This window comes from Oreochromis aureus, linkage group 12 (genome assembly GCF_013358895.1).
Source record: "Oreochromis aureus strain Israel breed Guangdong linkage group 12, ZZ_aureus, whole genome shotgun sequence".
Taxonomy (NCBI): Eukaryota; Metazoa; Chordata; class Actinopteri; order Cichliformes; family Cichlidae; genus Oreochromis; species Oreochromis aureus.
Window position 1 is genome coordinate 19,312,653 of NC_052953.1, and position 26,064 is coordinate 19,338,716.

The 26,064-nt window shown below is 38.9% G+C and overlaps 2 protein-coding genes and 1 long non-coding RNA gene across 6 annotated transcripts; 2 read left to right on the forward strand and 1 right to left on the reverse strand.

Moving 5' to 3' along the window:
* Positions 1-1,702: 1,702 nt before the first annotated feature.
* On the forward strand, positions 1,703-9,666 carry mob1a (MOB kinase activator 1A). The gene is made up of 6 exons (XM_031755356.2): positions 1,703-1,885; positions 2,996-3,162; positions 3,586-3,679; positions 4,873-5,006; positions 5,645-5,808; positions 7,714-9,666. Exons 1-6 carry the CDS (start codon positions 1,872-1,874, stop codon positions 7,789-7,791), a joined length of 651 nt encoding a protein of 216 aa, XP_031611216.1. The 5' UTR covers positions 1,703-1,871; the 3' UTR covers positions 7,792-9,666.
* LOC120442979 lies at positions 8,797-10,678 on the reverse strand. The gene is made up of 2 exons (XR_005615037.1): positions 10,601-10,678; positions 8,797-9,965 (listed from the first exon to the last, which is right to left on the reverse strand). It is a non-coding gene; the product is annotated as an uncharacterized LOC120442979 (long non-coding RNA).
* On the forward strand, positions 10,656-25,567 carry trafd1 (TRAF-type zinc finger domain containing 1). Of its 4 annotated transcripts, none has more exons than XM_031755330.2 (12): positions 10,656-10,727; positions 11,587-11,635; positions 11,732-11,867; positions 13,353-13,406; positions 13,511-13,934; positions 14,499-14,774; positions 14,859-14,923; positions 16,498-16,758; positions 16,929-17,067; positions 17,837-18,047; positions 18,244-18,301; positions 23,419-25,495. In XM_031755330.2, exons 2-12 carry the CDS (start codon positions 11,601-11,603, stop codon positions 23,455-23,457), a joined length of 1,698 nt encoding a protein of 565 aa, XP_031611190.1. In that variant the 5' UTR covers positions 10,656-10,727; positions 11,587-11,600; the 3' UTR covers positions 23,458-25,495. The 4 variants fall into 4 exon arrangements, with proteins under 4 accessions (XP_031611190.1, XP_031611192.1, XP_031611191.1 ...); XM_031755332.2 differs by lacking the exon at positions 10,656-10,727 and adding an exon at positions 10,761-11,307 and having other exon boundaries at positions 17,840-18,047; positions 23,419-25,567; XM_031755331.2 differs by lacking the exon at positions 10,656-10,727 and adding an exon at positions 10,761-10,952 and having other exon boundaries at positions 23,419-25,567.
* Positions 25,568-26,064: the final 497 nt, after the last annotated feature.

Genomic DNA, 26,064 nt, shown 5'->3' on the forward strand with positions numbered 1-26,064 from the left:
TGTATTCATGTTCATGTCAAACTGTGGGCACTTAAAGGAAAAACAGTACTAAGGCAGTGGATTCTTTGGAGTTAACCCCATGTCTGCTGGAGGTTTTGTGGAAAAATGTAATACCTGACTGAACCTTTTGAAACACATTGATCTGTTCTCTGTTTGCCACTGTTTGTTCTCGCTCTTTGGTGGAACCACAAGCTAACAGCTTAGCTTAGAGCTTGGAGAGTACCGAGATGTACTGTACTTCCTTATCTGGAGAGCACATGCAGGGCGGGTATATGAATGAATATGAGTGAAAGTAGTTTCTCTGACAGATAATGTTGTATGCTTCGGATCATATGCTGTCTCTCTCTTCTCTTCTCCATCTTTCAGGTACAAGTTCATCTTGTTTTATATGTCCAAAGATATATGTATATATTGATACCTCTCAGATAGATTTGTGTTTCCAAACTAACGATGCCTTCACCTGCACTAATGTGTCTTTTTTGCCTCATATTGCAAATTCAACGCTTCAGACCTTTTACTCCAGATCTTTTATCGGCATAATTAGTTTTGCTATAATGAGGGAACAGGCATCACCTGGCAATGAAATAGCTTATTATTTAACTGAAAATGAGAAAGATTTAAGCTGACAGTCTGCACTTAGATCGCATATCCATTGTTTGATTTAAAATCTCCATCTCACCCTGTCCCTGGGATCCACCTCTGTCACACTAGCCCTTTTCATGTCCTCCTTCACTACATCCATGAACCTTCTCTGAGGTCGTCCTCTTTTCCTCCTGTCTGACAGCTTCATATTCAGCATCCAGTGTCTCTCTCAGCCCCACCTCTCTAACTTTGTCTTCAAACCTGAGCCGTCCCTCTGATTTACTCATTTCTAATCTTGTTTATCTTGCTCACTCCCAAAGAAAATCTTAACATCTTCATCTCTACCACCTCCACCTCAGTCACCTTTCATGGCCACCATCTCCAAATCATATTTCATAGCAGGTTTCAGTGTAAACCTTCTCTTTCCCTCTTGCTGTTATCATTGTATCACAGATCACCCACCACTCGTCTCCATCCACTCCACCCTGCCTGCACTCTCATCTTTGCCTCTCTTGTACACTTTCTGTTTCTTTGGATGGTTGACCCCAGGTTTTTAAACTTATGCACCTTTACTACCTCTACTCCTTACATCTTCAATGCACCTGTCTCCCTCTCATTCACACACATATATTCTGTCTTGCTTCCTCTGACTTTCATTCCTCTTCTCTCAAGAGCAGACCTCCACCTCTCCAGGCTCTCATCCGCCTGGTCCTTACTCTCGCTACAGATCACAGTGCCATATGTAAACATCATTGCCACGGAGACTCCTGCCTGACCTCATCTGTCACCTTGTCCATCACCACTGCAAACAAGAAGGGGCTCAAAGCCGATACTGAATATAATCCCACCCTGACTTTGACCTCATCCGTAGCACCTACCAGACAGCTCACTGTTGTCACACTGTCCTCATATTAAACGATCAAAAGTTCATAAAGAATTTAAGGGGATTGTTCTATGTCACAGTATTACAGTGTCACAGTATGTCACAGTGCTCCAGGATGACACATGAGAAAGTAACAGTTTTATAACAGAAAGGTCTTGATCTTGGAAAATGTATGTAGTAATATCTACAGGCAGACTGAAGGGGGCGACAGACTACCATTTGCGCTGCAGCAGACAGCAGACAGAGGAAGAGGCTCTGTGGGTGCAGTTCATGTTAGCCTTCACTGTTGCTGTTAGCAGGCACCCCTGACAAGTGCCTCGCACAGTGTACTCCTAAAACGCGTTTCTGTTTACTAAACTAGCTTCAAGAGTTCAAATCCAGGAACTTTAACGATTCCTGCGCCAAGATGAGCTTCCTGTTGTAAGTAAAGTGTTTTTTCTTCTTTTTTTAAGCGCTCGTGAAGTTACAGCCGGAGCTTGCGGTTAATGTTAGCTGCGCTTCTACGAAGTTCAGTCAAGGGAAGTAAGGGGCGATAAAATAAGACACCGCTACATAAAGTAGTCAGCTAACCGCATCCCAGTCTTAGTATAGGTTTAAGTTGCGTTAAAGTGACCCCTTCCTTACGCAGAGCTACCACTGATGATTGTAACATGATCGAGAAACTGTTGATTTACAGTTTGCCACAACTCACGAACTGTAACTTTTTAAAGTAGTGAGTTAGTACGTGCTAACTTTGCTAGCCTGGTGAGCAGCGCTAACTCGCGTTTGGTTAGCCAGCTTAGCTCATATGGTCACTCTTTAACTGACTTAAGTGAGGCTAGACATTCAATTTTTAGTCATATCCCACACCTTTGGAGGTCTAATCTCGCTGGGTGGTTATAAAATGTTAAGTAACGCCGCTAATTAAGTTTCCGTTGTTTACAGTAATACTGTGACACTGGTGCATTTCCTGTCAGTGGGTATACACTATAATGTGGTTGAGTCACGGCTCTGACGCTGTGGAAGCCAAAGTTTTTTGGTTTGATGGCAAACGCTGCAGCGGTCACCCATCACGAGTTCAGCGTGAAGTTTATAGATGTCCACCACCAAGCTTGCATCTGCTGAGTGCACACATGAACAGGAGTCCTCCCGTGTGTAGATCAAGGCCCAGGAAGAGGATCTACTCTAAAATTAGCCTTTTAAAAACGACACTTTAGATAAAAGTCTGTTGTTTATGTAGTTCACTATCACAAGTTCAGTCTTTACTGTGTTCAGCTCTCTGTCCTGTTACACATTTGATTCGACAATCTTACTGCAAATGACCTTATAAAGAAAAAAATAAAAGAGGAAGGAAAACACATGAAAGTCAGTCATGCAGGTATCAACATGTCCAGTTAACAGTATATTTATCAGATGTTTAAGGTGTAAAAATTACATTGTCAACATTTCAAGGGTAGATGTTAACCCCGTGGGGGGGCAGACAGATATGGCCTGTACCACATGACCACCATGAAGACAATATTTCTTAGATCCACTTTAAATTCTGTCCAGTGGTAGTCGCTCATCTAAGACCTTCAAGCCGAAGAAGAACATCCCAGAGGGCTCCCACCAGTATGAGCTGCTGAAACACGCAGAGGCAACGCTGGGTAGCGGAAACCTGAGACAGGCTGTCATGCTGCCAGAGGGAGAGGATCTCAATGAATGGATTGCAGTGAATAGTGAGTGACTCAGTACAATGACCCTGCACACACAGTATCCAACTAACCAGTTAAAGTTTGTACCTGTGCCCAGTGTTAACATGAATCATAAATAAAATAGTTCTGTACAGGTGCTGCACATTTGCACCACCCTGTGGTGTAAAAAGAGTAATAGGGTCATAGAAGAGTGCACACAGCTGGCAGACTGGTAAATAACTGGTTGTTGCATTAAGCAGGTATTGTAGAATTACATGTTTTATATGTTATCTCTAATAAAACATGGTATGTTTAAATATATGGCTTGTGAGCATTTTGTGCTTTTAAATCTATTAAACTGTGAGTGTAGATGATACTAAAATACATATTATAATCTCCCAGTTCTTTCATCACAATAACATGCATAAATTCTGGATAAAACAAATAAGAATTTACTCTTTCCTTTAGCGGTGGATTTCTTCAACCAGATCAACATGCTGTACGGTACCATCACCGAGTTCTGCACCGAGACGAGCTGCTCCGTGATGTCTGCAGGACCAAGGTAACGCCAATCATTGTCCTCATGTTTGTGCTCTTAATTTAGAGTAAAAGTATTTCCACTAGGGCATATTTAACTGAAGACACTTTGTGACACATCAGGAAAACCACGGGTGTTTAGATGCTTTATCTATCGGTGTGGTTACTGATATACACAATGGCCCACTTTCAAAGGTATATACAACACTTAGACTAGGGCTGCAGTGATTAATCAAGTAATTCAATTATAAAAAATTCTCGACACAAATTCTTTGCTTGAATGCTTCATTTAACACATGACTCTGTAGCACGGGCCAGCAAAACTCAGAGGCAGAGCAAAGGCACATTTTTATGCATTAGTTTAAATTTCATATCTATCTTATTTTGGCCTTTGACTGTACTTGAGATTATTTATATATTTTTACATTTAACAGAAGTGAATTTTTGACTTTTAAGACTTGGGTTATTATTGAGCTATGGGAAAACCATTTTTTAGTGTTTGATACCCAAACATGATGTTTTTGTTGAGGATTTAACTCACCTCCCCAACAAAAAAAGACAGAAAAACAAAAAGCTAAATCTGTTTTGCACTGTGTATCAGATAAAGCTAAATTCAGCTGACTCATTTCATGCGGCCCACTTCCTCTGTTTTATCAGCTCCACAATTACACTTTATCTATTTATTTGCTGTTATTTTACCAGGACGTCTCACTGAGATAAAAATGGCTTTCTTTTATATAAGAGACCTGGTCCAGCTGTTAAGATCTGATCTCCTGAGTTAACTGCAGAATCAGATTCCCAGATCACATTTTTAGTGGTGCAGGTGGTTAAGTTAAATCAGCTTCAAATCAGTCATCTGAATGTCACATGAGGAACACGGGAATTAAATCTTGCACGTGGACCCTGTAGAAGCTGTTTAGTTAGACTCTTCCCCTATCCTCTGTCCTGCCAAGACTTTCTGCGCTCAGTCTCTAATCAGGAGGAAGAGACGAGGGGGGTTCACTTCCTGTTGACATAGCCGCCATCAAGACTACGAAACTTCTGCATTTCCCCCTTCTGTGCTTTTTTTGGCCTGTCAGCTACCAGATGACGTTCCACTGTTCTGACAGATACACAGTTGTATGCAGAGCTCTCATTTTTCTTCTCCAGGTCCAGTTTAACTAGTGAATCAAGGTGGTAATCTGAGAGATGACAACTGATTTTGTTCTTTTTCTGAAGGTATGAGTATCACTGGGCTGATGGCACCAATATTAAGAAGCCCATCAAATGTTCTGCGCCCAAGTACATTGACTATTTGATGACCTGGGTGCAGGATCAGCTGGATGATGAGACACTTTTTCCCTCCAAGATCGGTGAGTTTTACTTAAAGCTTTTGTGGTGTTTTGTTTGTGTTTTTTAAAGAAGTATATCAGATAGAGGGATATTCCCTTTGGCTTTATTTTTAGCCTGTGAGAATGATTTAATTATGCTATTATTGGTCTTCTGTGTTTTTGAAAAAAAAAAGACCAAAGAGCAGAAATAAGTTCTTCAGCTGCACACTTGGCATTTAAATCCCAAACATACAGACAAGATAACCAAGAGCAGCAGGATAATGGTGTTGGCTGTCCAAGCCAGGCACATGACTTCAGTCCAGCTAAACTGTGTCTTGCATGCTGAGGAGCAGACTGATGCCAAGAAGCCCCTTGGACAAACAAGCTTTCTCTTTGTTCATTTTCTACAGCTGAGGTTTTAAAACTGGAAGACAGCGCATGAGAAGGTTACAGTTCCTGCTGCCAGTCTATCTGTGAATGTGATACTATCACCTTTAAACTGGATAAGCATCACTTTAAATATCAGCGTTGTAGTTTTATATCAAAACATTTTTTAAGCTAGGCAAATGGGCTAAAGGTCCAGCAATCCTCTGGGTGTGGGTTGAAATGCATAGTGGACATTGAGGCAGCGCATACTCTTCTCTTGACATCAGCATGTTCCAACCCCTTCTCCCCCACAGGAGTTCCCTTTCCCAAGAATTTCATGTCTGTGGCCAAAACCATCCTGAAGCGCCTGTTCAGGGTTTACGCTCACATCTACCACCAGCATTTTGACTCTGTGATGCAGCTGCAGGAGGAGGCCCACCTCAACACCTCCTTCAAGCACTTCATTTTCTTTGTTCAGGTAGGAGGTTTATGGTTCTACAGCCCCTTTCACACCTGGACTGTTATTTATATATACTGATCTAAAGAGTCCCGAGTTATTTTTCTCTTACTGTTGGTTGAGTAATCTGTGTGCTGAGGAACTAATAGCATTTCTGAAACTGTTACCATTTGGCTCAGGTTTGAATAAAAAGCCAGTTTTATTTTATTTATTTATTTTTTCGCTTTCATATGAATCAGATCTATCTTTTTTTTAGGACGGCACATATCACATTGAGCCACTTCCATAATTGATACCACATATTTTTGCAATGTCACCTCAGTCTGTAAGCAGTTAAATTAGAACACATGTGACTGATGTACATTCGCATGACATGAGTATCTTGCTGCAAGACTTGTGGAGAAGACAGATGTAGTTAAAGGCCTCCTGAAATGTTTGTATGTACACACACCTCCATGCAGAAATAGTAGTCATTACTCTGCTGAAAGCCATAATTAGAAAGTTAGCTCCCTCTTCTCATCCTTTTCATCTTGATCATGTGCACACTAATTCTCTGGCGTCCACTGCACATTAACTTTTAAGTGAAACTGTGATCGCCAACTTCTTTGGCCTCCTGGTTTATTTCTGTTCAGCAGTGTGCTGCGTTTGCCTGCATGGCTATTTTTGTCTATGCGGTTCTCTTCAAGATCCTTAAATGTGGTAATGTCCACATTAAAAAAGTAATGTGAAGAGCCAAACAGGAAAAAAAGTCACTTTAGAGCAAAAAAAACAAAAGAAAGATTTGAATTGATATTTAAAAACCTTCACAGACCACACTTGTCACAATAGCTGACATTGCTCGAACACAGGAATAAACTGAGCACCTCTCAGTTGCAGAACAAGATAAAACCACATCTTAATAGGGTGTGGTAGTAAATACTGTGTGCTGTAAAGATGTCTTTTTATCATAGACTATACATAATGTACTTAAGTGTCTTGCGTCACACGTGCTTGATGCTAAATGCCAGTTTTTGTGCAGGGACTGATGCTCTAACTGCTTCAACAACAATAATAAGAGGTCATCGCCTGCAAAGAAAGTTCAACATACGTAGGATTTTATCAGCAGTCAGGATAAGCAGTCGCACGTATGTGGTTGTTAACTCATTAGGTTAACCCAGGGTTTATGAATCTAGCACTCATGTGAAAGGGGTGGTGTTGGCAGCCATCACAAACATGCCTAGGTCTACTGTCACCAAAGCAGTTGAATTTACAGAAGATAAAACTACAATGCACACAAAGCAGCAGTATGTGTGTCTGTAGTAGGAAAAGCGCAGTAGAGTATTAATAGTCCTGTGTAAATGTGCAGTCAGTATTATGGGAAAAGACCTGCTATGTTAATAAAGCCAGGAAAGGGGGAGGGGGGGTCGTCAATGAATACAGTCGTGTCTTAAAATCTATCTTTATGACTGATGTTCAGCGTGGACAGACATAGACTTTAGAAGTTACTAAAAAAACTTTAGATGCTCCTGCTATCTGAGCATGGAGGTCTGAGGTATCTTCCATGAATCCATTCCTAATCTCGGACATAAGGTTATTTCTTCAGCATAAATGACCGGGATGATTTACCTTGGTAAGAAGTGAACCATCCTCATATTACAGAAACCCCAAAGTTAATCTTGAAATTACCCAAATCCTGCTTCATAGTACTGGCCATGTGTGCTGGTTGTGGAGAGAATTTTTATTTTTGAGCTTTAGTAAACACTTCACTTTTATTTTATAGCTTTAAGCTTCAAACTTAAAGGTTCCCGTCTAGTTTTAAATGGATAAATAATGTTTACATCATCATTCACATTGTGTCTATCCATGAGGTCTGAGAACCATAATTAGGCTTATATATAATATATCTTAAATATAAATGTATAATTTTTAAAAACTTTTTTCTTACAGGAGTTCAACCTCATTGACCGGCGAGAGCTCGCCCCCCTGCACGACTTGATCGAGAAGCTTGGATCAAAGGACAGATAGACATTTCATCACACGTCTTCCCTTCATAACCTTTTTTTCCTCCTTTTTTTCGCTGTCTGTGACCTCTTCTACCTCTGACTTCTAGCCTCAGCTCTGAAAATCTGTGCCTTCCTCCCCGTATCTCCTGAATCTTTGCTGTATTCTTTGCCTTTTGTTCCTTTCTGTTGTTTGCTGTCTTTGAGCCTTTGTTTTTTGTTTAACTTTAGCTTCACAAGATCATAAAATAATGTTGTAGAGTAAACTTTTTTTATACAGGACTGTGGTTAATGACTCTTTAAGAGCAACCTACTGATGTTTTTTTTTAATTGGACCAAGGACATTTGGAAGTTAAAGTGAAACACAGCTTCTCTTTTTGAAGCTGCTGAGCAGGGTTTGCTAACACTTGCTATTTAGTAATTCCTTTTGTTAACTGATCCGCTGTAATTACAGAAACTGACCAAACATAGGTTTTTCCTTTTTCTTTTGTTTTGTTTTTGTTTTTTTTAACTCTCTGTCATTAGTTTACAGGGAGAGTAAAAGGAAGGATGGGAGGTAGTGACGTTAACAAAGGTTTTCGGAGGGCTTTTGTAACATTACATGAAGGCAGGCACAAAAATGTAACAGTATATTATAATATATTAACAGTATGTAGAGCTCTCTGTCACATGCTAGTTGTGTATCTGATATCCCACACACGTTAACAGGGGTCTGATTATGTGACGAGATTCAGTGATAGTTAATCGTAAGGTGCCTTTCCTCTTACACCATAAAAGAACATCACCTTAGACTCCAGTAGTTTCAGTTTGGTCACACATTACTGTCTTTTTGCACTTTTTTTCCTTCCTTATTTGGTTAAAATAGTAAAATGTGAGATATAGTGCTTTTTATTTACAATTTGGTTCCACCTATAGCTTTTATAATGACCCTGTGAAGGGACTATGTAGTGTAAAATCAACCTGTTAACAGCAAAATATAATCTGTGAACTTTTTTTTAAATTTTAGTTCTTTTCTGTGGTGCCGATCAACTTTTTTTTTTTAAGTCAGTGCTGGTACTTATTTTCTTTTCTTTTTCCTTTTATTTTAAAAATTTGTACTAAATATTCCTCCCTGAATTGGACCATAGGGGTTATAACTATTGCTATTATTACACATGTACACCTGAGATGTATGCAGTATTTCAGGCATGGTCATTTCCTCCGGCTTCAAACAGCAGGGCTGTTTGTACTAACATCTCTTCATAAACTGAAGCAGATTATATTCCTGATGAATGCTTTGTCTGGTTTTATCAAGGGAATTCTTGTTGGACCTAAATTTCTATTGGACAATCATGTGACCAATTATGAGCTTAAATTATGCACAACAGGAACTAACTGTTAGATTTAGGCGCAGCAGGATTCGTTTTATTTTTTGTTACCACTTTGTAAGAAAGACTTGTCGTCATACCAAGGTAAACGTGTAACTGTAAACTTTTAGTTCACGGCTCACAAGATGCTAGTCAAGTCAGTACTCTGCAGGCATTTCCAGGCATTACTTTGAATCTGTATTCAGTCACGTTTTTGAAATGTATTTGCTTTTTTTCCCTCACAATTTTTATTTTTAAGCTTTTGGTATGACGTTACATTTCATATTGCATTGCAAAATGTTGGCTTTACCTTTTGAATCTTGTATAACAAAAAGGGCTTTGAAATGAATGAAACCAGTTTTTTGTTTTGTTTTTTTATTGGACCAATTGTTGGCTGGTCATTCAGGCTAAGAAAGAGTTGTTTGTATGTACCACGTCCACACATTTGCTGTACATAAGATCAGTGTTTTATCTGAACAAACCTGTGCCTTACCATAATGGGTCTGATATGATGGCATTGATAGATCAGAAACTCAATAAACACTGAAAAGACACTGCCGCTTGGTGTGTACTGCATGTCCATGTAATGTCTATTTAAAAGAATATCAATACCAATATCAATGTTTATGACAGTTCATTTAGAAACATGCAGCTGAGCAGCTTCCAGGGGATCATTTTGTAGGGCTTTTACAGGAGCAGATCCTGGTGCTGAGGCTGGGTTCATGGCTTTCTACTGCCCTGCACAGCTCTCCTTGAGTAACCGCCCATCTCCTGAGCAGGGAGACACAGCAGAACTTCTGGGGATGGCCTGATGGGCTGCAGGTGCCATCAAGAGCACTAGCAAAAAGCGAAACTAGAGAAAAATCAGTCGGTGATAAAGAGAACATTATTCTAGCAACCATTTGCAAAACCATTCCCTTATGCAGGTGGTCTTGTTGTTACCTCTGCAGTGTACCTGTTGTAGCTTTCGTTTGCATCAAAGCAGAAGAAGTAAATTCCCAGTGTTTGATGCTTCTATCTGGACAAACTGACGTAGTTTTATAACGTTTTGACTGAACTTTGGCTTTATTTGGTTGAGTAGTGAATAGAATAGAATAGAATAGCTTTTTATTGTCACTGTTACAAGAACAGTGAAAGGCAGTTTGGCATCTCTCCGTGTGTGGAGTACACAATACCGTAAGTATTTACACAATCGAATGATAGTATTTAAATGGGACTAAAGCTGGTACTTTGTTTGCGATCGCCACTAAATTGTAGACTTAAAATTCTAATAGTTTTAAAGATAGTAATCATTATTATTATTTCATTTGAAACTATTATTTTTCTGGTTTAAAGAAAGAAAACTTCGCAAGCTGATTAACGACAATCATGTTTTGAAATTATATGTTTAAATATCCAGCTAAATCTATAATAAAATGTGCACTAAACCATTCAATGTGTAAGATTGCTGAGAAATAGGATAGAAAAAATAAAAATAAGTAGATTTACCCGAGACGCTTTCAGCCATTGTACGGTCCTCCTGTCAACCAATCAGAGATCAGCCTGGAGAGACAACTGGAGCTTTTGTGCCCTGAGTTGAGCCTTACAGTTAACTTTGACCCTTAATTGCTTCAACGTAAGTGGGTCCAGACCCCAAAATATAGAGCCTGCCATTCCGTTTAGTAGATGTATTTTGGTTCCAGTTTTATAAATTGTGACGAGAGGCTTTGGTTTGGTTGAGTCGCAAACAGCCTGACGAACTTCGTGTTGGGCTTCAATCTATACCAACGCAAGGAGGAAATAGCGAAGTGTTTTTCTGGCTAGTTGTCGTCAAGTAGTTATCTGTCGTCTGTGAGTTTGGGTGAATATCATTGACTGATTAGCGGTAGCGTTAAAACGGTTGATTTGGCTTTGCTTCCAACGGTCGGCAGAAACTATCTAAGGGGGGAAAAACGATGTTACATTAGCTTGCTGGCTTAGTAGCCTCTTCGTATGCGCTTATAAAGTTAGTTAGCTAGCGTTAACTTAACTCTGCGGTGATACCTAGACGTGTATTCAATACGGGTTTATATATCTAGGAAAATAATAAGGAGCTAGCACAGTAAAACGTTTCGAGGTAGGTCAAATATGCTTGTTAGTTATTACTGAGGAGGAATTTCCTTGCTAATTCAGGCCATCGTTGTCAGCTAACGTCAGCTACCTGCCTGAAACACTGGGTGAGCAAACCGAAAGTCCTGCTGCCAAGCAGTTTCAATGAGTAACAACAGTGGCGGCCCAGATAATGTCTGGGCCTATTTTAATAGAGCTCGATAAACAAATGTTATTGACGCCTGATGTTCAAATGCCACCTTTTTCACGAATCAGTCACACATTATATTCTTTAGCTGCAAACTGTAGCTAATATGTACGCTAAACTACCAGAGAACTGATTTAAATGTATCTTCCTCCTAACAACTTGCTGATTTGTTACTAATTCCTTACTTTCCCCCCCACAGTCTTTGGCAAAATCATGGCAGATGAAAACACACAGTTCTGTGGCAATTGGTAGGTATAATAGGTGGAATATTTTGCATTGCCCGATGAATATATTTTATAGATTAACGTTATAAAAGGTTTCTTAATGTTCTATGTCCCTTTAAGCAAACATGACATCCCTGAGGCCAATTTTACAACCCACGAGATTCACTGCAGAAGAAATATTTCTCTGTGTGATGTGTGCCAGGAGCCAGTTCCCAGATCAGACCTGCAGGATCACAAGCAGCAGGAACATACACAGGTAAGCCTGAAGAGGAGTGATCTAGACTTTAACATGATCTCTGCAATAGATAGACTTGTGCTCTCAGAGGTGGGGAAGTGTGTGCGGCCTGTGATAGTGGTGGGCAAAAACATCAATACAGAAGTGTATGTCCATATAATAAACTATATATATCATTAAGTTCAGTTTTAAATATTTACTGCCAGTTCACAACACCTTTCCTCCCAAGGTGCTTTGTACTGTAACATAAAGACCCTACAATTTTAGAAAGAAACTGCTATAATCACATGACCCCTGTGGGCAAGGAAAAACTCCCTGGTTACAGGAAGAAACCTTCACCCGATCCACGCTCAGGGAGAGGCAGTCATAATCTGTAACCTGTTGGGGAGGTAGGGGAAAGATGAGAGAGCAGAGAGAGCTAAGACAAAAGACACATTATGGATGTGAGACAAAAACTTAATAACTGCTAAAGACAGCAGTATAAACACACAGTGTGAAAAGACATGCTCACTGCATCATGGGAAGTCCTCACGCAGCTTAGGCCTATTGGTGCATAACAAAGGAAATGTTAGGCCTATCTGATTCATCCCGAACTATAAGGTGGATCAAAAAGGAAACGTTTAAGCCTAATATTAAAAATAGAGAGGGTCTCTGTCTCCTATATCCAAACTGGGAGATGGTCCATAGTTGTGAGGGCTGAAAGCTGAAGGTTCTGCCTCCCATTCTATGTTTGAAAACTCCTGGAGACTGAAGTTAACCTGGAGTGCGAGATCAAAGTGCTCTGTTAGGATAATGACATACTATGAAGCTTTTAATATATAAGGGATATAATGCCTGATTATTCAAGATTATTCAAGATTTTTTATGTTGGAAGAAGCTTTGTAAATTCAATTCTGAATTTATGAAAAAATTTATTTGCTGTAAATTGATTCCACCACCCATTTGATTTCACTGGATTCTCTTACTTCATGACTCATTTGTTGTTACTTAACAAAAGGAAAGGGGTTAAGGAAATGAAAGTTGGCTAACTTGAGATGAAGAAATAGAAACTCAGGAGGAAGATGGCTGACAGAGATATGTTTGTGCGCAGGACATCGTGTCAGAATGGAATAATATTGATAAAACACACAGTGATACATAGTCCCTGCTTTTTTATATTTTTATTGACATTTTGTTTTTCTCTGGTGCTGAGATATTGTGATACATCATAGTTGATTTTTTTTTTTTACCCTTTTTTTGTTGCAGTGGTTCTCAAACCTTTTCTGAACCTGGAAAAAAGTTTCACCCTGCTTTGTATGGGTTTTATTAATGTGTAAAGTGTAAAAAGTTGAAGCTAAAAAATGTAAAAAGTTAAAGTTCTTCTGAAGTGTAAGTTCTGAACTGATCCTGCTCTGTTCCTGTATTTTTTTTTTAGGGGGGGGTTCCCTTTCTTTAAACCTTATTGTATTCTAAAGTGTTGCAACAGTGATAATGATAATGTAATAACTCCTGTGCTTTTCATTTTAGATTACCTGCAAGTGTGGTTTGAAGATTGAGAAGAATAATTTGGATGCCCACCAGGTATTATTGAAGAGCCTTTCCCTTCCTTATTTTTATAACTCTTATTATTCAGCTTCATTAATCTTCATTAAGTTCTGCGTCTTCATGATGATTGTCTGTTGCAGAGCTCTGAATGCTCTCAGCGGATGGTTCCATGCCAGTACTGCGAACTGGAGCTTGTCTTCAGTCAGTCCAAAGACCATGAGGATTATTGTGGAACGCGCACTGAGCCTTGTCCCTACTGCAAGTGCAATGTGATGCTGCGAGAACAAGCCACACATCCAGCCTTATGTGGAAGCCTCACACCGCCCCAAGAAAGAAACAACAGTAGGATGGGTCGAAGTCCAGGGGACCCCCAGTCGGGGGCATGGCTGGAAGCTCATTCCATTCGAAACCCCCTGAGAACCCAAGAGAGAGGCCCAAAAAATAATAACATCAGTGCAGCAGAGCAGCAGGTCTTTCCCCGACCTTCAGTTTATAATACTTCAAGGGGATTTCGGCCCTTAGGAGACTGGAGAAATATTTCACCACAGAATCCTTTTAGCAGCTGTGAGTGTTTTGATTGATACATTTTGAAACAGCAACACACAAATGAATGCTCCAGAAATGTAACTGGCTGAAAAATTAAAATGCTTTTATAAGGTGTTGTAGGTGCTTAAACTCAAAAATGTGTTATTTAACACGTTGCTAGATAATTGCTGGTATCATGATGACATCATCGTAATGTGTGATTTAGATCAGAAGCTTCAGGGGCCTAAGATGTACCTGTGTGCAAAGTTTGGTTCCTGAACTCCTGATTGCGCAGGACTTGGCACACACATACACAGATAGAACATACACAGCACTGTGTGTTTGTCTATATCAGCATAACCTCAGTGTTATTGGCAGTTTTATTCAAACAAATTGAGTTTTTACACTTTAGATCTCTTACAGTCATGTTTGTTTTAACGTTTACATTTTACCAAAAATAATTAAATGGACATTTATATTTTGTTTTTACTCTACATTTTGCATAGAGATTAGAATTAATCTGCCATGCTGTTGCTTTCAGCTGGAGTTATTTTCCTGAACTGATTTTTTTTTTTTTTTTTTTTTAATAACTTGTACTTCCAGTGCTGGGGCAGAGTGATTTTCTGCACAGCAGAAGCGGCAGCACATGGGCACATACTGAGCACACTCTGGATGATGATTCATCTGGCCTGGACTACATGCTGGCTCTCAGCCTGCAGACTGATGGGGACTCGGGGGCCGGAGGTGTCGAGGGCAACATGTGGAGCGATATCTGGGATCACAAGATTGGAAAATCTAACACTTCTCTGTCCAACAATAACTACCCAGACTTCACTGTTGGATCGAGTACAAGCGCAGTGCAGGACCATGATCAAAAAGGTGAGTTAATGTTTGCTGGAAACGTGAAGTTATTCGGATGTCCATTTATTGAACAATTTCAACAATTTCAAATTGTTTTTCCAGATGCAATGCTGCCTTGTGAATTTTGCGAAGAGCTGTTTCCAGAAGACGACCTTATTTTACATCAGGTTTGAGATTACCTTTGATTGGTCTTTCCTTGAGTCTCAGTGCTAACTCAATGTTCCCACTCAGGGTTTTAGATGTCGGAAAATTCCTTTAAATTGCATGGTGTAGGTTTAGAGGGGGCCAGCTTCAGCAAATGAAAATAAAAAGGAGCAGTTCATCCTCCCCAGACTTATCGAGGTTGAAGTTTATATTCATTTGCTTGCATTTTGGTGTTTTTTGACTCTGTAATCAGTGAAACAAAAAATATTTAAAGTTGGTTCTTTGAGAATAAAACATATCAGTATTCATAGCAAATCTACGTCAAGTTGTCTTTGGAAGAAAAGCAAAGAGGATAAATCATCAAAGAACTCCTAGGAACTCTATTTTCAAATAACATTAAACTTCTTTTATTCTCACAGAGTGGTGATGTTTAACTAAAAAACTCGGTATAACTTTAAAATACTGCTTGTGACAAACTCCCCTGTAATTAAATGGAATTTCAATGCATTTTAATTTGAAATTTAAATATAATTATATTTACCCACTAATACCTAAAGGTAGGTACACTTGAATAAAGGGCTTACAAGTCAGGCTTTTACAGGACACAAAGTCATTTTTAAATAAAATACGTTGAAATGCCATTTAAATTCTGGGGAATTACGCTAAGTCACGGGCTATTATATAGTAATACCACTGTAAAGTATTACCAAAAACAGTGCAGAAGTCTTCACGCAGAAGCCCAAAACACCTTAACACATAGGTGCACCTGTCCAGGTTTTGAAGATTCTTCCTATTTGTGGAGCTTCACTGGTGGAAAATACCAGTTTCAGCCTATGTGGAAGCTTACAATTAGTGGAACACCATTACAAAAGATCATGTATTCCTTATAAAGTCCCATTTTATTTTCTGACGATGGCTTGTGTGGTGAAATGCATTGGATTCTCTATTTAAAGAGAAGCTGCCATTGATGATTTTAGTCTGTCAGACAAGTTATTTTAAAGAAAATATTGCCATTTTGTTGTAAATGTAAAAATTTTCATCACTAACTTTTTAATTTCTTCCTTTCTTTCTTTCTTTTTTTAACTAATGAACTTGCATATTTCTGACGGTGTCCAGCCAGAGGCTACACCTTTAAACTAACCTTTATGCATATCTGATAGTAAACCATGAGATATTTAAACATTCATTTACTCAGTCTAAAAGACCTGCTTTAGCCTGCCAAGTAATTTCAGCTGACATTTTCAGATATTTTCCCTCTTTTGGTTTGAGTCCAGCCTCAGCTTTAGTTCATAACCTCTGTGGGTATTTCTGTTTCTCTTTCTAAGCCCTCTGCACACACTGCTGCCCTCTCAGTTGGCAATCTGTATTGTTAAATGACAAGTAATTGTGTGTACGCATACTGCTCAGTGTAAAATGCTTAGATCCAGACTGATATCACACAGCGTGCAAACATTTGCATACCATTGTTTTATCTTCGATTGTTCACAGTCCTCTTAAACTTTATGCGTGTTGGAGCACATGCCTTATTTCCATCTAGACATAACATGACAACTTGACTTAAGTAGGTTTCAGCAGGGTGCACTTTTCTTTGTTTCAGACTGGATGCAGTCCTGCTTCGGCCTTTGCGTCTTTCAGCAAACAGCCCTCATCTCCACCTAAAGACGACAGGACCAGCAGGAGTACTTCAGGGCTGATGCACAGCCTTCCTGACACACTCGCTTCTAATATCCCCACCTTCCCGCAGTCAGTCTCCCCAGCTTCTTACAGTCCTCCAGCCAGTCCACTAGAGGGCGATGTGGTCATACCATGTGAATTTTGTGGCGTTGCTCTGGAAGAGGCTGTAGTCTTTCACCATCAGGTATTTCACTTGTCTAATTACCTAGCCAATACAAAACTGCCACATCATGATGACTGTCAAGAACTGTATGTGTTGCCTTTGAAAATGTCTTCAACTGCATGTGTATGTATTGTTTTTTTATTTTTTTAGTTTTATTTATTTTGTTTTTCTTTCGTTGTTCTTTAATATAGGACAAATGTGATATGCGCCCCCAGAGTGCTCACCCTCTGAATAACGTAACAAAAGCATCGGTCAAAAAGCCACTAAGCCCTGGTAGAGAAGCCTTTGGGCCGCCGTCCCCAGAGTTTCAGAGGAGAATAAGGCACCAAGGTAAAATCTGACATTTATTCAGAAACCTGTTTAATGGGAATAAATAATTGACCAATTCTGAGAAATCTAAATATAACATCTGCAGCGATGTAGTAACATATGGAGACATTGTTTTCATATGAGCAAATATCATTTTGTAAATCTGTGTTTCAACTGTGATTAAGCAATTTGACACACTTGTGTTTAAATCACATTTAAAATGTCTTTACTGTCATGGTTTAGTCACGTTTTGGCATTTTAACCTTTAACGAAAGCAGGGGAAAGTGTGTGTAAGTGTGGGGGTGGGGATGGGTGACAGACGGCAAATGGCCTGAGGTGGACATAAATCCAGGCCACTGCATTAGCCTTCAGTATTTGGGTCACGAGCTCAGCCAGGTGAGCTGTAACGGCACATAAACCTAAAAAAACTTTGTTCAGCAAACAAGCCTTCATCAGAGAGTTAAACGTGACCACAGCATGAGAATAAAGTTGATTTCTTGATTTAGATATTTTACCTACACTATACAGGATTTTGATTTTAGTCTGTTTGATTGAGTTTTCATTTGTACTTGTGATTGGATCAAATCAGAATTAAAGAAATGTTCAATTCATTTTAAAGTAACTACATATATAAAGCTAGAACACCTTTCATGCAGTATCAGCAAACAAGGTTGTATAACTTGTTAAAGGTTCGTGTTGTTTGCATTTTATTTGGGTTACTAGATACTGTATGTGCTTGTGTCTACATCTGCATTTGTTAGACCTTTTTTTCAAATTCTCATGTATATAGCAGACTTCTTGGATGAGGACTTTGGATTTGACAGGGAAACACCATCAGGGCAAAACCAAAGGGGATGGCAGAAAAGCTGCATCGGCCAACCGAATCAAAGGAAGACGTCAAACTTTGATGTTTCGGTTAAGAACAGACCTCAGCAGGGCGGAGAAGCAGAAGGGGCTCACTTGTCTTTCTGTGACACAGACAAGAATGCATCTTTAAAGGGGTAAAATAATTATATGTGCAAATATTTTTTCAGCTTTACTTGACTGTTGTTTTTTTAAAATGGTAAATAGATAGTTTTTGCTGCACTTATAGAGATATTTTCCCTGTGACTCTTAACAAGTAGTAAAGAAAATGGATGAAAGGACCTCTTATTATATGTTATTAATATTCTCATTTAAATGTATTTTTTCCACCAGACTTCATTATCCAGAAAACAAAGAAGGAAGAGGTAACAGAAGGAATCAAGTATCAAAGGTACACAACTTTTAAAATCCCATTCACCCACATTGATATTTGTTTGCATGTTTGCAGGATCAGAGCATGTACGTGGTGAAAAAGCAAAAGGTTAAACCAGGCAACAACAGCTAATTTTCCTGTTTGTTTGTTTGTTTTTTTTCTCAATTGTTTTTGCCAAAACTTAAACTTTAAATTAATAACAGAGCAGTAGGATTAACCCATTCAAAGTAACCTGGTAATTAAAATAAAAGATTAAAAAAATAAACAAAACTAAAGCCTAAACTTTTAGTTTTGCAGGTGTTATAAAAAGTAAAAGTAGAAAACATTTAAAGTTAAACAAAACAAGACATTTCTGCTAACAAACCTTACTTGATTAACAATAAAAACACAGCATATTTGTGCATAACGAGTGACGTACCTTGACAGTGACGGTGTCTTTACCTTTCAAACAGTGCAGACACTGTGCACAATCTCTAGTGACATACATTCAGCGGTTTATAGTACTGAGAAAGATGGAAGTTTCCAAACCATTTTATTTGTCAGGAAAACACCCTGATCGATTGAAAGGGAGAAAAATATGTTTCCAACACCATTTCCAAAAAAGTTGGAGCGCTGTGTAAAATTTCTTACAAAAAAAACATATCAAATGTTCAAAGTGAGACATTTTTCTATTTCATGAACAATAACAAATTTAATTTGAAGTCATCAACATCTCTGAAAAAAGTTTGGACAAAAGTTAGTACTAAAACAAAACAGCTGGGGAAACAATTGCAGCTCATTATGTTAATCAGTAACATGACAAGTAACATCTACAAGTTGTGGAAAAATTTCACAATAACGTTTGCCAATGTAAAATTGCATAGACTTTGAAAATTTCATCATCTACATAATATCAAAAGATTCTGAGAAAAAGGCACAAGGACAAGGTGGAAAGGGCAAAGATGAAAATGATTACATTGTGCTGAACACACAACCCCGTCAGGAGCAGGTTGTGTTCATAGTTTCATATAAAATCATCTGGAAGCCCCACGACTTCACTGATTCTCTGCTCAGCAAATGCTTTTTTTATGGGCAACTTGTTAAGTCGTGCACCATTAACAGAGTTGGCAAAAGTAAAGACATTTTGTACTTAAGTAGATAATACTACTGATACTGATTCAACGTCTTTACTTGAGTAAAGGTAAAAAAAAGTACAGGCTCTGAAATTTACTCAAAGTATAATGTAAAAAGTAGCTCTTTGAAGGATGTTTCTATTTGTGTGCAAAGCTAACTGAACTTTGTGCTATATTAACATAATGATAAAATAATATCAATAGATGGGAATACAGACTTTAGTTTAACTTTTTTAAAATTCTACTCAGCTTGAATCTGAAGAAAAAGAAGGAAAATTTAAAAAAATAATCTTTTTGCTGTTGTCCACATTGTAGAGGGTGACTTCTAAACAGAAAAATATGTATAGTCAGGGGTTAAAGTGGGATTCAGCTGGTGGGGGAACCCTAGAATTGGTTGTAATGGGGAAAAGAATCATAACTCACAATAATTTCTATTGAGAGCTCCTGTAGATTCTGTTAGTGTACATGCTGTGATCAGCTGAACTCCTGCTCCTTGTGGATGTACACAACTGAATTCAACCAGATGTAAGCAGATTTTTCATAAGTTGTCCTGGCTGATGTCCATCCTCTACACTGATAGTGCACGGTTTATGCTGTCTTTTGTCTAGATGGTATAAAGTTGGTATGAATTCTAGCATCATCAGCCAAAATTCATATGAGTCTCTGCTACACTTGACCATAAAACCAGAGCCACTGTGCACCAGTCTGTGCACACTGTTCTTTACTTTAAACCAATCACAGCACAGGAATCTAACCTGTTTATCCTGCAGTAACCTACAGAGGATTTTCATGCAGGGCTTAAATAGCAGTTAGTCTGCCTCAGTTTGCTTTGCAGCAAGTTTCACAATATGAAAAAAACATAATGTCACATTTACAGACCCAATATCCGATTTAAAAACATGAGGATTTACATGTAAGCTTTAAATTTACAGTTTATCAAATCCCACTGAGCAGTTCTTAAGTTTAGATCTAACCTCTCTTCTTTCTCTCCTGTCCCCTTTCTTATGTTTCTCCATCTGGGAGCGAAGTTAGCTTTCTTTTCTTTTCTTTCCCTGTGACAGCAGCTGGACCTTTAGCTAGCAACACACATATTTTGTGTGCTTGCTGATGTTTGTTGAGCTGATTTAAAAACGCTGCATTTGAAATGACCTCACACTCCCTTTATGCTTGCTCGTCTTCAGTATGGCTAGCTAGATGCTGAAGTACCTCAACAAGCAACTGTAGGGAGAAAAAGTAAAAAGTAGTGAGAAAATAAAAACTACTCAAGTACAGATACCTGAAAATTGTACTTAACTACAGTAACAAAGTATTTGTACTTTGGTACTTTCCACCTCTGCCAATTAACATAATGTTTATTTTACTGGTCTGTACACTAAATCACCAGATTATTTCATCTCTTATCTTATTTGTGACAGTGTTGCATTTTACTGCTATGGTTTTTAGGTTCTTTATAGATTTTTGATCACCATTTTATCATCATTACCTGACAGCATCTGTGATTAGAGTAGACGACACTCGTATTGATAATTTTGGGCAGGAACAAAAGCCACATGAGGGGTGAAATGCCCCTTTGAGCACGCACAGAGTCTGAAGCAGAAAGCCCAGCTTAACAGAGAAACTTGATAACCAGTCGTGATACCTGTTATCTCCAACTGGGGTTTAGGTTTTGTTGAACCAGCTAGCACAAAGACAGAACTTTGTTCACTGCCCCTCTGTGAAACTTTCACAAGGAAAACATTGAGGCTAGAGCAGTACCAAAACAACAGGTCATGGGAGTTCATGGTAACATTTACTGAAAGTGGTCCAAGTCATAGCAACCAGTGAACCCAGCAACAGGGTCATGGGTGATGAAAGCCTATTTACAGTGGCTTGCAAAAGTATTCGGCCCCCTTGAACTTTTCCACATTTTGTCACATTACAGCCACAAACATGAATCAATTTTATTGGAATTCCACGTGAAAGACCAATACAAAGTGGTGTACACGTGAGAAGTGGAACAAAAATCATACATGATTCCAAACATTTTTTACACATAAATAACTGAAAAGTGGGGTGTGCGTAATTATTCAGCCCCCTTTGGTCTGAGTGCAGTCAGTTACCCATAGACATTGCCTGATGAGTGCTAATGACTAAATAGAGTGCACCTGTGTGTAATCTAATGTCAGTACAAATACAGCTGCTCTGTGACGACCTCAGAGGTTGTCTAAGAGAAGATTGGGAGCAACAACACTATGAAGTCCAAAGAACACACCAGACAGGTCAGGGATAAAGTTATTGAGAAATTTAAAGCAGGCTTAGGCTACAAAAAGATTCCCAAGCCGTGAACATCCCACGGAGCACTGTTCAAGCGATCATTCAGAAATGGAAGGAGTATGGCACAACTGTAAACCTACCAAGACAAGGCCGTCCACCTAACTCACAGGCCGAACAAGGAGAGCGCTGATCAGAAATGCAGCCAAGAGGCCCATGGTGACTCTGGACGAGCTGCAGAGATCTACAGCTCAGGTGGGGGAATCTGTCCATAGGACAACTATTCGTCGTGCACTGCACAAAGTTGGCCTTTATGGAAGAGTGTCAAGAAGAAAGCCATTGTTAACAGAAAACCATAAGAAGTCCCGTTGGCAGTTTGCCACAAGCCATGTGGGGGACACAGCAAACATGTGGAAGAAGGTGCTCTGGTCAGATGAGACCAAAATGGAACTTTTTGGCCAAAATGCAAAACGCTATGTGTGGCGGAAAACTAACACTGCACATCACTCTGAACACACCATCCCCACTGTCAAATATGGTGGTGGCAGCATCATGCTCTGGGGTGCTTCTCTTCAGCAGGGACAGGAAGCTGGTCAGAGTTGATGGGAAGATGGATGGAGCCAAATACAGGTCAATCTTGGAAGAAAACCTCTTGGAGTCTGCAAAAGACTTGAGACTGGGTCGGAGGTTCACCTTCCAGCAGGACAACGACCCTAAACATAAAGCCAGGGCAACAATGGAATGGTTTCAAACAAAACATATCCATGTGTTAGAATGGCCCAGTCAAAGTCCAGATCTAAATCCAATCGAGAATCTGTGGCAAGATCTGAAAACTGCTGTTCACAAACGCTGTCCATCTAATCTGACTGAGCTGGAGCTGTTTTACAAAGAAGAATGGGCAAGGATTTCAGCTCTAGATGTGCAAAGCTGGTAGAGACATACCCTAAAAGACTGGCAGCTGTAATTGCAGCAAAAGGTGGTTCTACAAAGTATTGACTCAGGGGGCTGAATAATTATGCACACCCCACTTTGCAGTTATTTATTTGTAAAAAATGTTTGGAATCATGTGTGATTTTCGTTCCACTTCTCACGTGTACACCACTTTGTATTGGTCTTTCACGTGGAATTCCAATAACATTGATTCATGTTTGTGGCTGTAATGTGACAAAATGTGGAAAAGTTCAAGGGGGCCGAATACTTTTGCAAGCCACTGTATATGTCTTTGGTGCAGCTAGGCCGTCACAAAAGAGCCATTACAGCACATACTGCTCCAAATCATACTGCTAGCTTTGATAGATGGATCTCACGCTGCATCACAGCTGTTTGCAGGTCTGACCAATGTGCACAAGAACTGGACCTTACCCAGTGAAGTAAGACCAGCACTATGCTAAAAAGAAGCGTCGATAGAAATGTCGGTAACTGCACACTGTTGCAGACGATGTACGCTCTTCATGGTGATCATATTGCCAGTGGCCTCTCTTAGTGTAATAATGTACCCTGCGTCACAGCAAAATCTGGGAATCCATGGAAAGATACACTGAACAGGGTGCTTTCCTGACGAGATATGGAATGATGCAAATATAAATACAAGGATGTAATTATTACCATGAAATAAGTGAGATCATTAATTCTCTGCACACAGAACAAGTTTTTTTTTTAAGTTTGTTTCTATAGGATTGCAGATATTTGATCGCAGAATAACTGTATAATTACCTTGAGGGCCACACAGCATGATTTTAAAAGCATTTTCACTTTTCTTTTCTTCAACTGCAGTTACCCAAGAAGCAAAATGAAGAGCAGGAGGAAGAGTGAGAGCTGAGACTGGTGCAGAAATGGAAAAACCAAATCTTCTACTCTTCTGCTTTTCGTGTAACTTTTTGCACTTTTTGAAACTTAATGAAACATATAGCTATCTGCTAAGTGCCTGTGTGAGTGTTCGGATTTTAAAGTTTATATCTTGAGGAATTTTACTCTTAGAGTGCCCCTATTATGCTTCTTTGTAGCTTTGTAATTTTTATTTTAGGAGACTGCTACAGTAAGCTTACATGCCTTAATGTTCAAAACTACAATTTTCTCAAACTGTATACTTGTGAAATCTTCATAAGCTCCCATTTAAGCTACTCTCATTTTAAGAACCCCCGTTGCACAAAACCCTGCTCTGATTGGTCAGCTGGCATGAAAGTAAGGACAACTCTGATTATATACTTAAGATAGTCCAGAATAGAAAGAATTTTGATTACTTCTAACTTTTTGTGATTAGTTTACATGTAAATATAAATGAAATCACAGCACAGCCATTATCTCTTGCTTATCTGAACCATCATGATGTGGCTGTTCTAACATCAAGATTATAGGAGTGCAGAACTCTGCCTCCTCAGATATCAGGGGTGCATGAAGACTCCTGCATACCTTCTTTCAGTCAGCAGAACATTTGGCATGCTTTGCTCTAAACTAAGATATTTTAGAATGAGCAGAAATGACTCTACTGTGGAAATCATGGCAGACTGTGAGGCAGCTGCTCGTTCTTTGTTTGAGGGAGTGCCAGTCATGTGGCATTATAGGAGTGCGGTGAATAGTGATCTAGAACGAGTTCAGGAGCAGTGTTTTCTGGGGGGTGTAACTCCTTATGGACTTTATGCTGGCTACGCTATAAAGTTATAGCGTTACCTGTTCATTAGCAAAGTCCTGTTAGGAAGCCACGAGCTGATCTGTAAAACTGCACACTCACTGGCTAGCAACTTCTGATTGACAAGATGCTGGCAGATGACTCTGGCAAGGAGCATAATTTATAAAATGAACTTCATGTTTTATCAGTATGAGCTGAAGCTAGATACTGAGCCCATAAATACTCCTCAGGGTAGGTATCCCGAGGTCACAGAGCCATTATTCACATACAGATTATATGCGTAACACACTAAAGGATAGGGAAAAAACCTACAAAGTATAATAGGGGCACTTAAAAGTCTGTTTGGTTTATTCTTACATATTCTACTTTATATCAGATGTTTTATGGCTAACATGAAGCCTTCACTATAAATGCTAAGATGGACTTAATTTATACTGAATATAAGGTTTTCTTTTTTTCTTTTTCCTTTTTTGAACCATAAAAATCACATCTTGGTTTATGAAGAAAACTGTGTGTGTGTCAAGGGCAGACACCTGACCCCAACAGTGTGCATTTGTTAGACTTTATATTTCGTTTGTTACTCGAGCCTGTTATTGTTACGTTTAATTTTTTTTTTTTGTAACCACTATTTGCCGTTTCTTCGTCTTTCTATAACCTAAAGCACTTTGATAGATTTTACATTTAGTTAAAAGGGCTTGAGGAACAATATGATTTCTACATCTTTGACCAAGAGAAGATTTTCCGGTTCGATTGAAAACTTGTCTTTTTATACTGTTAAACTTTTGTCTTTAATAATTTGTTTGTAACTACTCAGTAATGTTTTCATTTGTATTTAAATACCCTCATATCTCAGATCATATAGAATTCATATAGAAAGCCTATAGAATTATATTTGTGGTGTTATAAGATGTTTTCTAATATTTTATGAAGTAGTGTTAAAAGTTTTCTATGTTTCTCCTCTAAGTAGTTAGGATAGATAGGATGTATTTTGTGTGTAACATAGGGCCTGCTATAGAAATTCATCAAAGCTAGAAAGTCTCAGATAATGAGGTCTGCACATTTTGCCTTTGTGATCAAAAAGCCCAAGTAGACAGCAGCAGCTCATGAGCGAAATCACCTTGTGTGTTGTTTTTGTTGGATTTTAGGCTGACATGCTGTTTAAGAACAGCTGTCTTGATGCTCTTTGTCTTGTGTAGTTATTAAAAGTTTTAAGGCGCACATTGATAGGTTTGTGACCGGTGTTTGTATTTTCTTTTCCATATACATCACATGAATAAACCTGGTTGTAACAAAGTGGCAGAAAGACTAAAATATCTGCTCAAGTTCTTCAATTAATCCACTGCTCATTTCTTTTCTACCGCCAACAGCGTGGTTAGCTAGGGTAAAAAATGTTGCAGGGGAGTGAAATACTAGGGTGTCTCTAACATTAAGAATACAGTACAAATGTTATTGTTTTAATAATATTTAAAGCATTACATGTTGATATATATACAGTGGCTTGCAAAAGTATTCGGCCCCCTTGAACTTTTCCACATTTTGTCACATTACAGCCACAAACATGAATCAATTTTATTGGAATTCCACGTGAAAGACCAATACAAAGTGGTGTACACGTGAGAAGTGGAACAAAAATCATACATGATTCCAAACATTTTTTACAAATAAATAACTGCAAAGTGGGGTGTACGTAATTATTCAGCCCCCTGAGTCAATACTTTGTAGAACCACCTTTTGCTGCAATTCCAGCTGCCAGTCTTTTAGGGTATGTCTCTACCAGCTTTGCACATCTAGAG